This window comes from Varroa destructor, unplaced genomic scaffold, assembly GCF_002443255.2.
Source record: "Varroa destructor unplaced genomic scaffold, Vdes_3.0 BEIS01000002.1, whole genome shotgun sequence".
NCBI lineage: Eukaryota > Metazoa > Arthropoda > Arachnida > Mesostigmata > Varroidae > Varroa > Varroa destructor.
Genome location: NW_019211455.1, coordinates 36,369,956 through 36,384,906, shown reverse-complemented (window position 1 = coordinate 36,384,906; position 14,951 = coordinate 36,369,956). Strand labels below are relative to the sequence as shown.

At 37.4% G+C, this 14,951-nt stretch overlaps 2 protein-coding genes across 3 annotated transcripts in view; one reads left to right on the top strand and one right to left on the bottom strand.

Moving 5' to 3' along the window:
• Positions 1–700: 700 nt before the first annotated feature.
• Positions 701–4,595, bottom strand: LOC111245239 (eukaryotic initiation factor 4A-III). Of its 2 annotated transcripts, XM_022793332.2 has the most exons (5): positions 4,367–4,582; positions 3,799–3,897; positions 3,357–3,575; positions 2,615–2,993; positions 701–2,212 (listed from the first exon to the last, which is right to left on the bottom strand). In XM_022793332.2, the coding sequence occupies exons 3-5, from the start codon at positions 3,552–3,554 to the stop codon at positions 1,680–1,682; spliced, it is 1,110 nt and encodes a 369-aa protein (XP_022649067.1). In that variant the 5' UTR covers positions 3,555–3,575; positions 3,799–3,897; positions 4,367–4,582; the 3' UTR covers positions 701–1,679. The 2 variants fall into 2 exon arrangements, with proteins under 2 accessions (XP_022649067.1, XP_022649066.1); XM_022793331.2 differs by lacking the exon at positions 3,799–3,897 and having other exon boundaries at positions 4,367–4,595.
• A 105-nt stretch (positions 4,596–4,700) lies between these two features.
• Sirt4 (NAD-dependent protein deacylase sirtuin-4) overlaps positions 4,701–14,951 on the top strand; it is a 17,179-nt gene continuing 6,928 nt past the window's right edge. The window contains exons 1-6 of the mRNA XM_022793334.2: positions 4,701–4,928; positions 8,454–8,685; positions 9,985–10,137; positions 10,574–10,795; positions 13,865–13,980; positions 14,529–14,551. Coding sequence (XP_022649069.1) covers positions 4,894–4,928; positions 8,454–8,685; positions 9,985–10,137; positions 10,574–10,795; positions 13,865–13,980; positions 14,529–14,551 — 781 coding nt within the window. The 5' untranslated portion in view covers positions 4,701–4,893. The remainder of the gene's footprint in view (positions 4,929–8,453; positions 8,686–9,984; positions 10,138–10,573; positions 10,796–13,864; positions 13,981–14,528; positions 14,552–14,951) is intronic.

Below are 14,951 nucleotides of genomic sequence, written 5' to 3'. Positions count from 1 at the left end.
TGGTATTCGCCTTGTTATTTCAACATTTTTTTTTTAATATCTTTTATAACGTCTTTTAGACAGGGTCTTCAGGATGTTGTTTTTGAATTAAAAAAAAAAAATAGAATACGTGGAAGTGATCCACCGATAGCGGTTTTTCTTTTTAATCGTAGAAACAAAGAGCTGAAATAGTAAAATAGTAAGTATTATAATTGAAGTGAATAAGATAAATGTAGTCGATGCATTTCAGTGTTTCGATTAAATTGATTGGATTCGTTTTTAATCATTTTCTAGAATTTAGAAGGCAGTCCCTTTGTGGGCCGCATTTGTATGTCCCGCAAAATTAAAATTTTAGTGCTAAGACAATTGCCTTTATTGGAAAGATAGACTGTAGCTGTAACTACATCATAAGATTAATATTCACACAATACTCAACATTGGCCTAAAACGGCAAGAATAAGCTTTTCTGACCGTCCTATGGGTTTTCTATTCTGCTTTATTACATTCATTTCTGTGCACATAATACAGCTCGTTGAAGTTTTACCCTCAAAAACGGAAGCAAGTTGTTGGCGATACGTTGCAGCAACCGCAGCCGAACATTATATTTGTTTTAGCTGACACTTACTGAATGACCTTTTCTAGAGATTTAACTTCTCAGCGAGCGTATGCGCTATTTTTATTTACAGTATTACATATATTTGACTTAAGTGAAACAATCAAATAGAGTTCTGTAGGCCAAAAGCCCAAGTGCGGTTTATTGAGCCTATTAACTCATATCTAATATTTTTATTTGCATACATGGCCAATGCTATGAACTAAGTTAAAAATGCACAACCGCAATTGCACTACATTTTTTTATATTTAGCAAGCGCCAAAAAATAAGTGTAAGGCTGTTATTCGAATATGTGATTATATTCAGGCAAGCAAAACGTAGTCTTCGAGTTTCGAGGCTTTCGAGTACTAGGGCCACATGGGAAACATTTGTGCATAATATGAACAGAGTTAATTGTGTTGACTACCATACAGCGTAAACCAAAATATGCTTTCAGGGAGTTACAATGGAATCTTCATTTTCAAAAATTACGTTTTGCAAAAACTTCGTTAAAAAACAAACTAGGCATTTCTTCTACCTTCCGCCATTCATCATTCCGTGCTAAACTTCCACGCTTAATTCCAACAATCTACACTTTTATTATCATGGAAGTATACACACTGAAGAGTCGATTAAATTCATTTAGGGAGAAAAAAGCGCTTGTATTTGTTTCGTGAATAGTATTTATTACAATAGCCGAGTGTACTTATTACATAATTTGTGTTGTCACTCATAGCGCAATATACAATATAAGTATCGTTGTTCTTGTCAGGCGGCAGCTACCCACTAGGTTTTTCTTTCACCCAATTACGGTGCATTATAAATTGAAGTATATTCCACTTACACACAAAAAAATCGCGCGAGTCCATGCTTCTTTGATTTCTCGCTAACTTAAAAATGGTTTACATGTAGTATGATAATTTGTAGTTTTCACAACATTATACAAAATAATAATGGGCCAGCTTAGGCCAATCAAAGTAACGAGCTTGCTTTTTTTTATCAACACATACACCATATAAAATTAAACTTTACGCTGCCATACGGCAGTATGCATCTTTTGAGATTTGAGTAAACTTTCTCTCTGAGATTAAGTGTTACTATTTGGTGTTTAGATGAGGTCGGCGACGTTCATGGGCATTTCGTCAATCTGCGTAGCATAATACTGCTCGATGTCACGTAAGATTCGAATATCGTCACTTTTAACGAAATTAATAGCTACACCTTTACGGCCAAAACGGCCTGAACGTCCAATGCGGTGAATATACAGTTCTCGATTGTTCGGTAGATCATAATTAATGACAAGGGAGACCTGTTGTACGTCGATTCCTCTGGCCCAAATGTCCGTCGTGATGAGGACTCGAGTGCTTCCTGCGCGAAACTCTTTCATGATAGCGTCACGTTCCTTTTGCGGCATGTCACCATGCATCGAGCTCACTGTAAAGTTTGCCTCTAGCATCTTCTGAGAGAGCCAATCTACTTTGCGTTTCGTATTACAGAAAATAACGGCTTGTGTAATCGTTAATGTATCATAAAGGTCGCAAAGTGTATCAAATTTCCACTCCTCACGTTCTACCGCTACGAAGAACTGTTTGATGCCTTCGAGTGTCAATTCATCACGTTTCACGAGAATGCGCACGGGATCTGCAAAAAGAAGGACACACAATAGTTCATGCTCGTTGTGACCACGAAAAGTTGCTATACATTCAGTTAAATAGGAGATATGCCTGTAATGCAGCAAATAATCTGTGAAAATTACTTTGGAAACACTTTAATTTTACGTTTCATCAAATCGCACTTGTATTTAATACTATATGATATGTCGATGAACATTCTTATGCCAGGATCAAAAGACATAAGCGACCCTTTATCTTCAGATAAGCTTCTCTAGCTCACGTTATCTTAATCAACGCAACTTTCTTGTCGTCTTGTATAACCAACCGATAACTTGTATAAACAACCCCTAGACTTTCTGCCTTTGCTATTGAGCCACTTATTATTTGCAGTAAATAATGATCTGAGAGAACTGAAATTTATTATACTCACCAGTCATAAATTTGTTGGTAATCTCGAGAATTTCATGAGGAAGCGTAGCAGAGATAAGAACTACTTGTGTGCCGGGGGGTAGATAACGGTAGACGTCGTAGATTTGTTCTTTGAAACCCTTGTTGAGCATTTCATCGGCTTCGTCTAATACCAGCATTTTAATCCCTCTGGTGCGCAGATTACGTCTCTTAATCATATCATAAACTCTGCCAGGCGTTCCACTAACAACATGCTGGCCATAATCTAATTTGCGGATGTCCTCGCCAAGATTCGTTCCTCCAATACACGCATGGCATTGTACAGACATGTAATCACCTAACGCTAATATGACCTTCTGGATTTGAAGGGCCAATTCACGTGTCGGTGAAAGTATCAAAACCTAAATAGATGTTTAGGAAAAATATCTTTTACCAAACTGTTTTTTTTTACAGTAATTTAAAGCGTGATAGTTTCGACAACACTACCGCACTTTTATCTCATTATAATGCAATGACTTAATGGCTAAGACGAGACGACCATATGAGTTATAGATGTAAAACATAAAAGGCGGTAAACATACGCGGGTTTAACCTACACTGAATATTGTTGGCATCTTTAGACAGAAGTGAATCATTTGACACAATTATTCTGAAAACTCAAAGACGTACAACTACATTTTTTATTTAGTAATTAGACAATGTTACTTAAAACAAGCTTGTTTTTTTCTCCAGCTTTGTGTTACAACGAAATGCAGGTAACTAACCTGTGTCTCACGAACTTGCGTATCAAGTGACTGAAGAACACCGATCGAGAATGTGGCAGTTTTTCCGGTTCCGGATTGTGACTGAGCAATGACATCGCGTTTACTTACGATTGGTGCAATTGAACGTTGTTGAATAGCTGAAGGTTTCTCAAATCCATAGGCATAAATGCCACGCAAGAGGTCCTCACGAAGCCCCATTGCGTCGAAAGAATTAATCACCTACAACATCAATAATGGAACGTGCGCGGCAACAGGATTAACACATTTAATATATCAGAAACATATCAGTAATGGATATTTGCTGGTTGAGCTAGCTACACATGAAACGTGAAAAACGCATCTTTTATCTATTTACATCCTTGGAATAAACTGAGGCTTTGCGAAGTCATTCAGTTAAAAAGCTCAAATATACTGTTGTTTGAAAACACAGTGCTATGGTTACCTCTATTTTCGTATTTTTGGCGTCATTCAAGCATCATTATTAGGACTGTCCATGGTCAGCCCCTCGGATCACCTCGGCAGCTATAAACATTAACCAGAGCTTCTCAAAGAAGCAGCTTTAATATTGTTAACTGATTTGTATAATACACCTCATACAAAGTTAAAATAGATTAAGTATTAAGGTACTAATGGACATTTGCTGAATTCCCTCAATAAATTAGCATGTCTGAGTAAAGAAAACACCAGCATAGATTGTCATGACAAAATATAACGTCAAGAAGATTTTCTAGTATATGCTAAAAAAAGTGACAGCCTGTAGCACACTGATATCGAAACATATGACGCAGAATGTACCTTTAATTGCTTACATAAAATCGCTCATTTGAAAATTCGCTTGGTACATCTACATACCAAGCAACTGCTAGAAGGCAAAAATACATGTGTTCGGATTTTTAAATCTCAGGTAACATGTTAATAGCTCTACACATGTAAAAGGTATCGTTATGAATTTGTCGATTATACTGCTTCCGCTTCGCCAAAGATGTACGTACAAAAGCTTCGTTACGTACCTCAACACCGTCGCTAGTTTCAAACTCGAGGTTGGCCATAGCTTCATCTGGACTCTGTTTTTTGCCTCGGTATGCCATGTTCGTGCTTATTGTAAACGGCCGTCGAAAGGCGACACCAAAACGACCAGATTACCTCAAATATCAAGCGAAATTCTTAACTTCCGACCGCTCATCGACTTCTTAATCTAACCTACCACCATGCCAAAACATCGGAATGCAAGATACACGCTCTGGTGGCCGTATTCACAGACCAGGTTTCTTGATGGTGGGTCAGAATTTACCACTGCCCGAACAGCGCTGCATTCAAATACGTTCTATGTTTATCTAGGTTATAACAAACAACTGAAGATCTATTCTTAACTTAGCTAGCCATTTCCAGATAATAAACTTTATTTTTTGTTTAAAACTGTGGCAAATCCTTACATGTGTCAACGTTGTTGAAATTGTGTTTTTTTTCATATCTTCTAGCGCAAGAAGTTTGTGTTCGTTCGTCCGGGGAGTTTCACTACAGCTGATTCTACTCTATTATGTCAACCAACACATCGAGCTTCATCGATCCCGAGTGAGTGACTCCCTTAACCAACGTGATTTTCTACAATGTATAGTAGGCTTGATCAGGGGACCTTACCATTTTAACGCATGTCATATACTATCCACCGTTCAGCTCTGTTTAAAGTCCAGAGTAAGGCATAGATTGCAAATTAACGGGATTCTAGATTGTACGTTATAAGGCATTATTTACTGTACTAAACCTCTATTCTACGCATATCCAGCCACTGAACAAAGTCGTAGGTAACCGCGAATCAAATGCATGTCATATCTGACTACATACTGAATAAAAACTTCGAGTATGGCGCATACAAGACTTTCTATTTTTAACATTTTTTATAGAAACATGTTATGAGCAAGTGGACTAGAGGGATTTTGTTACAAAAATACTTCAAATTGAGGTAGAACTTTTCAAGTCGTAAAATCTATTCTTCTTTGGCTGTCAAACCTTATCGAAACTGTGTGATGCAGTTTGACATGTTTGCAAGTTTCTTTGGTCTTACAAATAAGATACACATAATAATAATAATAACTGTAGGCCCACTTTTAGAGGGTGTAACGTTGATTTCAATGAGTTGTAATCAAGTTGCAGACACACAATTTTTGTGGGGTATTTCCAAAGTATAGTTAAAGGGGCCTGAAGATATGTCAAAAGTTTAATTCGCATGTAACGGCTACTGCGCTAAGTGCCAGCCAAACCCTACAAAGGTGTGCAAGAACTAATGCTGAACCATATTTAAGTGGTTTTCAGCAGATGCCGTTTACAGTATAGACGATGTATTGTAAAAAACATGCGTTTTGCAGGAGCAAGCAGAATAAGGCCGTTGATGTTTTTCAAACAGTACAAGCTAATACAAAATTCCAGCTTATGCAGTAAGTCGAGGAAGTTGTTAGTATTATCCTAGAGTGTATCGTATGCAGCATTTATAAAGAAGAGAGCGTTAAGGATGATCTTATGAACATTTTATAAATATGTAGCGTCTCTAGAATAGCACCCAGTTTAAAAGTGATAAAAAATCTCGCAGCAAGACCACAAGAGAGCAAAAATTGTACAACATTGATACCGCGTAACTCAGTTCCATTACAAATCAACAAGTGAGCGATGTTAGTGCTACTAGAATAATGGAAGAACAGCGACGGTATGCCCTAGGAACCCCGAAGTGAATTCAGGAGAGCTGTAGGAGAACCACTATATATATTAGGTATTTTTGTCGTGATTGCTATATTGAGACAAGGGTGTAGAGTTAATAAATTATATTTGTGCCGGCACTATTACGTCGTTGGTACAATTGGTGGCAGCAAAAGTAAGGTCGAGGTTGGACGAAATGATCGACCAAGCTGCAAGCTACTGTATGTGTAGGAACGTTTGACGGAGAATGTAAAGAGAGACGCGTTGCCGTCAAAGCCACTATTTCTCGACTACTCCAGGCCTAGGCAATGGATCAGGATCGTAGAGAAAACAGTAGGTATTTACGGTAGCTCCCATTAGCGTCTATTCTAGATTGCTTAGATTTTTGCCGGGTCTAGCTCAGTACTAAACAGGAAGGTGACGCGGGATGAGTTCAACACTCGTCTATTCGAGCGGTTTCCACATCACGCAGGAGAATATTGTGCACCGGTTTGAGGTAGCGAGGAAAACCGTTTCATCAATTTCGAGCGTGTACTGCCGGACCGTGTCAGTATGTCATCGGGGTTTAAGACGTTTCTAGCAGACATCAAGAAATCATGCTTGTGTGAAAATTTCATAAAAACCTGACTGTAGCATCGCCGCTTGACTTCATGGCACTTGCAAAGCTTGCACGCGACTGCCGAATGTACCGACATGTGGATAAGCCAAACCGTTGCCAGAGTCAGCCAGCGTGCATAGCAGGTCAAGCTTCTGTTTCTGCTCAAGATTGCCGGGTGCTACTAAGCTAAGGATCCCAACGCTAGTAGTAACGAGACGCAGTGTCTTCGGATGGCACGGAACAAAGGACTCATGTCGGAGGCGAAGCTCCTGATGGTATCCACCACGGAATTACAAGTTGTTAAGACGGCCGATGTCAGGAGAATAAAAAGAGCGGATTTTCGTTTGAATGAGAGTAAGATGAAGACTTGACGCAGTTGCGATATATATATATACAGAGTACAATACCTAGACATATTTTTCTTATACTTTGTTTTTAACAAAATATCTTTAATGTGCCGCAGGTGCCATTCCTGATGGTCATGTTTATTTGATGTCTCTACACTCATTACAATTACGGCTTTAATTCAGAATTTAAAGCACAGTTGTTTTCAAAATATAACTTTAATCCGCATCTAACTCGGGTCTTTTTAGAAGCTGCACAAAAATTGGCGATAACTTAGATCGTCTATTTCAGGCCAAAAAGTTTATAATCTTGTTGAGAACTTGTATAGCGCAGGGAGATTGAATAGTACCTCATTTTCTCTGATATTGCGGAAATAATGTATTGTATCACGTTGAGGTATGTTCTATAATGATCAGGTTTTTTTTAGTACCAGAAATGGTAAATGAATGCGTGCCCGTACCGACAGACGGCCCGGCAATTTTTGCTCCAATTTGTGTATAGTACCTTTATTCATATACATATATGAAGTAAAACAGTCACATAAGCCTACAACTATAAAAGAAATGCAATTATAATAATGAAGAAACACGTTAGTATTTAGAGAAAACCTGTTCGTGATTCAAAATACAAACAAAAGATCTTAAGGACTTAAAGGCAACTACAAGTTTATATGTATAGGTTCGATCTGTAGATATTTGCAAGCCGCGTAAGAAGATCCGCAGATTCTTTTTATTGAATCGGCCGTGCGATAAGTTTCTGTGTGAGCGAGCGAAGGCCAAAATTATTGAGTAATTGTGCATACAACACGTGTGAGAGGACTCAAAAGCACCGGATACCTCTGATTACTGTTACGTTGTGTAGTTCACGAGATCCGATAAGACAACCTATTGCCACAATCAAAATAAGACGCTTCTGAAATGATGGGAGAATGGAAATTTTCTGTTCCATGGAACTAATTCCAGTAAAGAACAAGTTAGTGCAAGCTGGTAGTCAGTACGTGCAAGTGAAAACTAGTAAAAGCGGTTAGGTAAATCTGGTTATCCGCGTTACTTATAGAGGATAAGTGAGTACATATGAAAACGTTCAAGATAACCCGATCTCTCTCTAACCCACGGCTAACTTAGAGAGTGAAATATGACCCCAGGAAGATGATTAAAGGCTATGTTAAAATGTTTATAAATAATCCCGTTTTAAATGACGATAGCGTATCTGTGGCAGTAATATTTTTATGATTTCAAAAATGGCGCTGAGTCTGTAGATCTCTTGCGGGTAGGCTTAGAATCCAAACATTTCTAGAATGCGATTCGTAAGTACACAGCAATAACTTTATCATAATCACATCGGCCAAATAGCAACGGCCATTCGAAATGCAAGTACTAATGTAACTATAAGTTTATTAATTACCCGAACTTGAGTGTTTGATGAAAATTAAAAAAAACTGAGTTAACTTTTATTGTTATTTACAGCTTAATGAAGGGCGTAGAGGTGTTTCGCAATATTCTGAAGAAGGCACGAGCAATTATTGCCTTGACAGGTGCTGGAGTGTCGGCAGAGAGTGGAGTACCTACTTTTCGAGGGTCTGGAGGGTTGTGGCGTACATACCAAGCGACGGATTTAGCAACTCCTCAAGCGTTCCGTAAAGATCCAGTGCTTGTTTGGCAGTTCTACCATTACCGAAGAGAGCTAGTGTTTAGTAAGGTTAGATGCAGTGCATTTTATCTACTTACACATAACCGGATGTACATATGTTGAACTTAGGGACCTAGGAGGCTAATTTGCACTTTAATGTAGTATTTGCATTTAGTTAATCGAAAAGGATCAAGGATCGCAAGATTTTTGACACCGGTCTTGACATTATTAACTGAGGATAGTTTTTTCCCATCAGCGTAATGCGAGTGAAAATTTTGGAAATTCGCCAGGGTCTTCAATGACTAAATCTGCCTTACAGGTTGACTGCAAATATAACCCCTTATCCAGTAATGAATGAGTCGTTTGAATTTTCGTGTTACTAGATGATCGTTTTGTGATCCATGTTTGTTCTGGTAAAAAAAAAGCAGGGCTTCTCCATACAGTAAAAATGATAGCAGTCTTGTGTAAATTTAAATTTTCTAATGATATTGAGTCTATGTAGAGAGCAGCCTACGATTTTATGCATATATGCATTAGATTTTGTGTCAGAAATAAAATCAGCCGCGACTTTTCGGATGCTGCGGAACACCCAGATACTGAAATGCTTGATCGCTGGAAGTTAGATACTAAGTAAAGGTCAAATAATTAGGTAGTGCAAATAGCGTTTCAAAGACGGACAGGATTTTATCAAAGACGATCTTCGTCCCAGAAAGCCCGTGACAACGGACGAGAACGTGGTAAGAGTGAAACAACTTATATCTGCCAACCGCCAAATCACCATAAGCGAGTTAGCAGAAAAGATCTCAAAAGTACACAAACCCCGACCGAAGAAAGTCGCAAGATCAAGGTTTTGAACAATGGCGTCCTTTATGGCTTTCTTCTACTGCGGGAGAATCGTTTATCACGAGTTCATGCTATCTTATTTCACGGTCAACAAGATTTTTAAAGAAAGGAAGTTTTTAAAACTTTTCTTCTAAGAGTATGTCCTACGCAAGAGACTAGAATTGTAGCGCATCGAGTTCCGGATCCTTTATCACGATAGTGCACCGGTCAACATATCACTACTTTTGCAGCAGTTTTAATAAAAAGACCTGATATGTGTGTTCCTCCAATCCCCGTATTTACCGGACCTTGTTCACTGCAATTTTTTTCCATTTCTAGAAGTAGAAAAAAGTCTTAAGGGGAGATAAAGGCAAAGATTACTTTGAAAAGGACAGCTTGAACTAGGAGGATTAAATAAATCTGGAATAAAGGATTTGTTTATCTTGGAACAAAGGATTATTTTTTACATACCTACTGTTCCATAAATCCACTAAATGTTGAAAAATTTGATGTTTTAATCGATACATGTTACTTGCATTGTTTCAGAGTCCGAATCCTGCTCATGAAGCCTTAGCACGTTTTGAAAAAGAATGTAAATCATCAGGAAAACAATTTACGCTTATAACACAAAATGTGGACGGTCTGCACCAGCGTGCCGGATCGGAAAATGTAATCGAATTACATGGTTCTTTGTACAAGGTCCGTAACCGAGAATATAAATTTACGCGCCTATAATCAGTCGATAAATCAAAAACGTATGTTTTTATTAGGATGACCTGTATATATGTTAGGCTTTAGTAGTACAGTAGAAAAACAGTAACGGAAACTTAACTTTCTCCAAAAATGAGTTACAAAATGGATTTCTAAGTTTGAAGTTATCCTATAAACTATGCATTACATCAGTAGAATTGCGCTATCTGAGGCACCAAACGTGCGATAAAGAAAACAGGTACTTAACTTTTGAAGAAGCCTGTAAAAAGGTTACTTTCATTTTGCGTTGCAACTGGAGTTTGAACCAACTTATTGGAATAGCAGCCAATTTAGAATACGTAAAACCTGGCGAAACGTATAAGGTGAAAACAAGTAATATTAATTGCGCTTGTTTTATAAGCTATGGTAATAATATTTATTACAGGTGCGATGTACAGAGTGCAACGTGATCTCTGACAATCATAACAGTCCTGTTTGTGCGGGCTTGGCAAAAGAAACGACTAGTTTAGACGAACTTCCCCATTGTGGTAGGCCAGGTTGTGGCGGTCTTCTTCGACCCCATATAGTTTGGTTTGGGGAAAGTCTTGAACCGGAAGTCATAGAAAAAGCCCGAAAGGCGCTGGATAATTGCGATTGCTGCCTCGTCGTAAGTCTATCAAAATCTAGATCTCTGCCGATAAACATGTTGAATAATAATAGCGCTATAGCGTACGGATAGAACGCAAAACTAACTTTGATCTAATATTTGCATGGAATTGGTGAGAATTATCATTAATATGCAGGTCAAATATAGTCATATGCTAGTTGTTGCTGATCGTGTTAGCTAACGCAGAGATTTGAATTAATATGATATCGCTAGTTCTTTGAACTGGATTGAGTATACTCGAGTGCTTTCATTTTAAAAGCACGACCTTACAGCTCCCAACTAAAGCTTGAAAAAGAACAACCTAACTTTCTTCTAGTGAAATTGAAGAGTGTTCAAGGTGATTTAGAATTACCTTAATCGCTAATTATATTTTTTTAAAGATACTACAAGGTGCTCGACCACAATTTGGAGTTTTGCTCACTATTTATATCAAAGACTGTGTTTAAACAAAAATAGTTGGGTGAACGACATTTTTTGCATCCATTAAAACTGTCAATTCTAACGGTCGTATTTGTTCAGAGTAGATGCTTCAAGGTTTTACTTCATAATTATACGAACTCTTTCTTGTTACACTCTCCATCCCGGATCCGCTATTCATCTATGGTTGTTTGTCTGGCCCAAAAATTGATACTGAATGATTATAATTTCAGTTTTAACTCACATATAATTAATACTTAAATCGCAAAATAATCTATATAAAATGTATAACTTCCCCTCTTGCTGCTGACGCTGAAAGTTATTGCCGTTCTAGTCGAACTTCAACGAACATTTGATTTGGTGTTCTTTTCAATTCTTACTCAATTATGGCTTTTAAATTGCGTAGTGTCGTCGATTTTTTGGTATATACTTTATTTTTGAGGTATATCCATAAAAAAAAGGTCTTATTTATGTTGGGATTAAAGAACGAGCAGTGTATTCGACGGGATCTCTTCATTAAAGCCTTTGTTTGGGAGATTCTCGTTGGGAGATGTAAAAGCGTGTTTAATCTTGTGTAAAACATAATTCGTGATCTTATTTGAGAAAACTTTTATAAAGTCTTCTCAAATGCGTAGAATAATAGATTCTTGCAGTAAATTGAAATAATTTGCAGTACTTACTATACTCTCAAAAAAGAATGGTTCAATTATTTTTTTGGTGGAAATGCCTCACCATACTAACTTTTTGTAAATTTTGCATGGTAATTCTGCGTAACACACAGATTTACTGCTGCCCAGTAGATGCAATCATGTCTGTTTATTATGTTATCCAATATAAATGTAGCTTTATACAATATTTGCTTAAAATTATGCATTTTGTTCACATTTTTTTAATTATTATTGTAAAATTGTTTTCTTCGGCCCGGATCATCTTCAGTGATAGCATGTGTTCCTGTAGAAACCTAAGTTCTCTATTTACAATGTTTTAAATTGCGATGGACACTTTATTTGTTGATGCCAAGTTTACGACCTGTCTTATAGATTTTTGTTTTGCTTTAACTTTTTAGTACTTGTTCTTCCGAGTAGAGCCTGTAGATGTCCTTGGTCTTCGGAACGTTTATGAATTAGTCTCAAATTTATATTCTATCCGATTAATTGTAAGTCGTGTATGTGAATGTGCAAGCTCCTTTCAATATTTTCTTTGTTTCCTTACACTTCATTTTACAGTAGTTTAATTTTTGTTATTTAAAAATTGATCTTGGCTCTATGATTGTTTCTAATTAATCATATCTTGGGAACAAAGAACAGTTAGAAAGTTATTACACATTGGACTCATTTTTTGAAGCACTCTGTAGATCAATACAATATACTTATATACCGCAACTGCCTCAATTAACGTAACTGCTTCCCTTCCATCGCAGACTTACGATTAGGGATGGTGAGCAGCCGAATATTTTTATGTCAATACTCGTTGGATTCTCATTCAGTCATGCTCCGTACATAGGAGTAAAACAGGTTCAAATCTGGTTTAAGCGGCAGCCATGTCACTTATAGAACATGTAGATAATTTTCCTTGTTGATGATATCTCCTTTCTAGAGAATGTACTGCGATATTTTCATTGGACAGCACACTCAGGGTAAGACCCTTGGCTAGAAAATCGGTTTTAACCACAAGCTATACCGCGTATCTTTTGAGAGAATGGAGGAACAAGCAATATCGAGTTAGCCTCAATATTTTACTTGGCCTCATACACCATCTGCATAGCTAGGATATGCGGCGTGTGCCTGAAATCTTCGCGAACAATTCAACGAAAAGGCCGTGCTCACATGAAATTCCTTCACTAACGACTTGATCGTGATAAAAGAACGATCAGGAATGCAAATTGGTGTAGCATCGATTCCCGTAGAATCCACATTATTTTATTACCTGTCGTAAGTTTTCTGTGGACCACTGCTGGAACCTGCGTCTGTTTTTCTTATTACACTCACGGCGTTGTACACAGTGGATTCAAAGCAATCGAAGAGGGGTATAGTTTCCTTAGTGCTCCGTCCAGTGCAAAGAAATTGGATAAGTATTTAATCTCCGCTAAGATTCTGATTAATTCGTCACCAAAACGCCCTTATCTAAATCGTTGATAGTAAGGTCGTATATTTTTCTAGAAAACAGGTGTATGCTAAAACTTCATTAAATATCAACAAATCTTGGCAACTAAATGATTCCGAAGACGAAAACCGTGAAAATAATTTTTATATGAATTTAGTTCCTTTAGTTTATTGCTGTGAAATCCACGCTGTTAATAAACGCGGAACATAAGTGCATAAGAAAATGGAGAGTGTGATTCGATTGCTAACCGTGATTTGGATGCAATGCACATTTCCAAAATGGTGCCAGCTAAGGGTGCACAACCATGCTCCAAATAACTGATTTAATTAGAAATATGAAGTGCATGTAGACAGTATGGTACGCGATTAACAATGTAATATTTATTGCGCTGAATTCAGCCTACAATAGCTCCAGTAAGTTGCAATGGTAGGCTGGACCAAATCTTCGATTAGACCGTTTTTTGCAAACGTCAGTTCTAAAAACGATTCGTTTATAGGCGGAAACAGTTTATCTTATACTAATATGTAATTTTGCAATTTTTGCTTGAAGGTCGGCACCTCTTCGGTAGTTTATCCAGCAGCAATGTTTGCTCCAGAGTTAGCCAGAAGGCTAGTTCCCGTTGCAGAGTTTAACATTCAAACGACTCCAGAGACAGGAAATTTTCAGTAAGTCATACCATGAGCACATAATTTTTATACGATAACACATGAAAGAATGTAAATGAAATTTTTTAAATAAGATAATTATCGTTATCCAGAAAATCCGAGTGCGCTGTTTTAAAGCAGGCAAGTTAGATAAAGCAACATTTGTTTTCTCTTTTGGAATTATGCTAAAGTAAATGTCCACTGTACTAGCAACGATGAACGACGAAGTCGTATCACTATCTTATATCACTTTTCCTGTGTAAGAGATTGCCTTTTCTCTAGTCTTCATGGTACGGTCTGTGCTGGGAGTCAATAAACTTATAATTAGATTTGGTGTTCCCAGCCCCGACGTCTATATACTTTAGAACAATACAAACATTCTATCACTAATGAATATAGAAATACACATAATATTTACATAGGCTTCAACATTTGTAAAGGTTTAGACAATTTACAGTAAACACCAACTTAACAAAACCTTTGCGGCTTATCTGTCTGCGGAGGATCATGTTTAATTAAAAGTTGCATTCAAAAAACACTATAAGCTTTTTATCTTACGCTTCTTACAGATTTGTATTTCAAGGACCCGCAGGTGAGACTCTTCCAAAAGTTCTCAACCTAAACTTATCGACTTAGTCAATGATTCTTCTCGCAAGTGGGAAGGGCAGTTCTCAGTGTTGCGGAAAATACCATTATTCTTATTCGGTTGGTTATTGTAGAATAACTTTTATGAAGTGCCGCTGTTATTTTAATTTATATGTCGGACACTTATAAAAAAATATATATATGTAACTGCAAAGAGGCATGATATTAAATGTTTGATTTACACCTGTCTACAGCGCGTGTTTCATATAACTGCACCATGTATACAGGGTAAATAAAGCATGACCTTTAAGTCAAGCATTGAAGAAATATTTTTAGTTGCCCGCAATCTATGGTCTGCAAGATTACGAGTGGCTAAGCAGCTTTCAAAGAGTTCAAGAAAGATTCAA

Coding starts and splice junctions, on each gene's coding strand:
- LOC111245239 (XM_022793331.2), bottom strand. CDS start 4,444: ATGGCATACCGAGGCAAAAAACAGAGTCCAGATGAAGCTATGGCCAAC. Junction 3,576..4,366: donor AAACTAGCGACGGTGTTGAG/GTACGTAACGAA, acceptor TTGATGTTGTAG/GTGATTAATTCTTTCGACGC. Junction 2,213..2,614: donor TACCAACAAATTTATGACTG/GTGAGTATAATA, acceptor TTCTTTTTGCAG/ATCCCGTGCGCATTCTCGTG.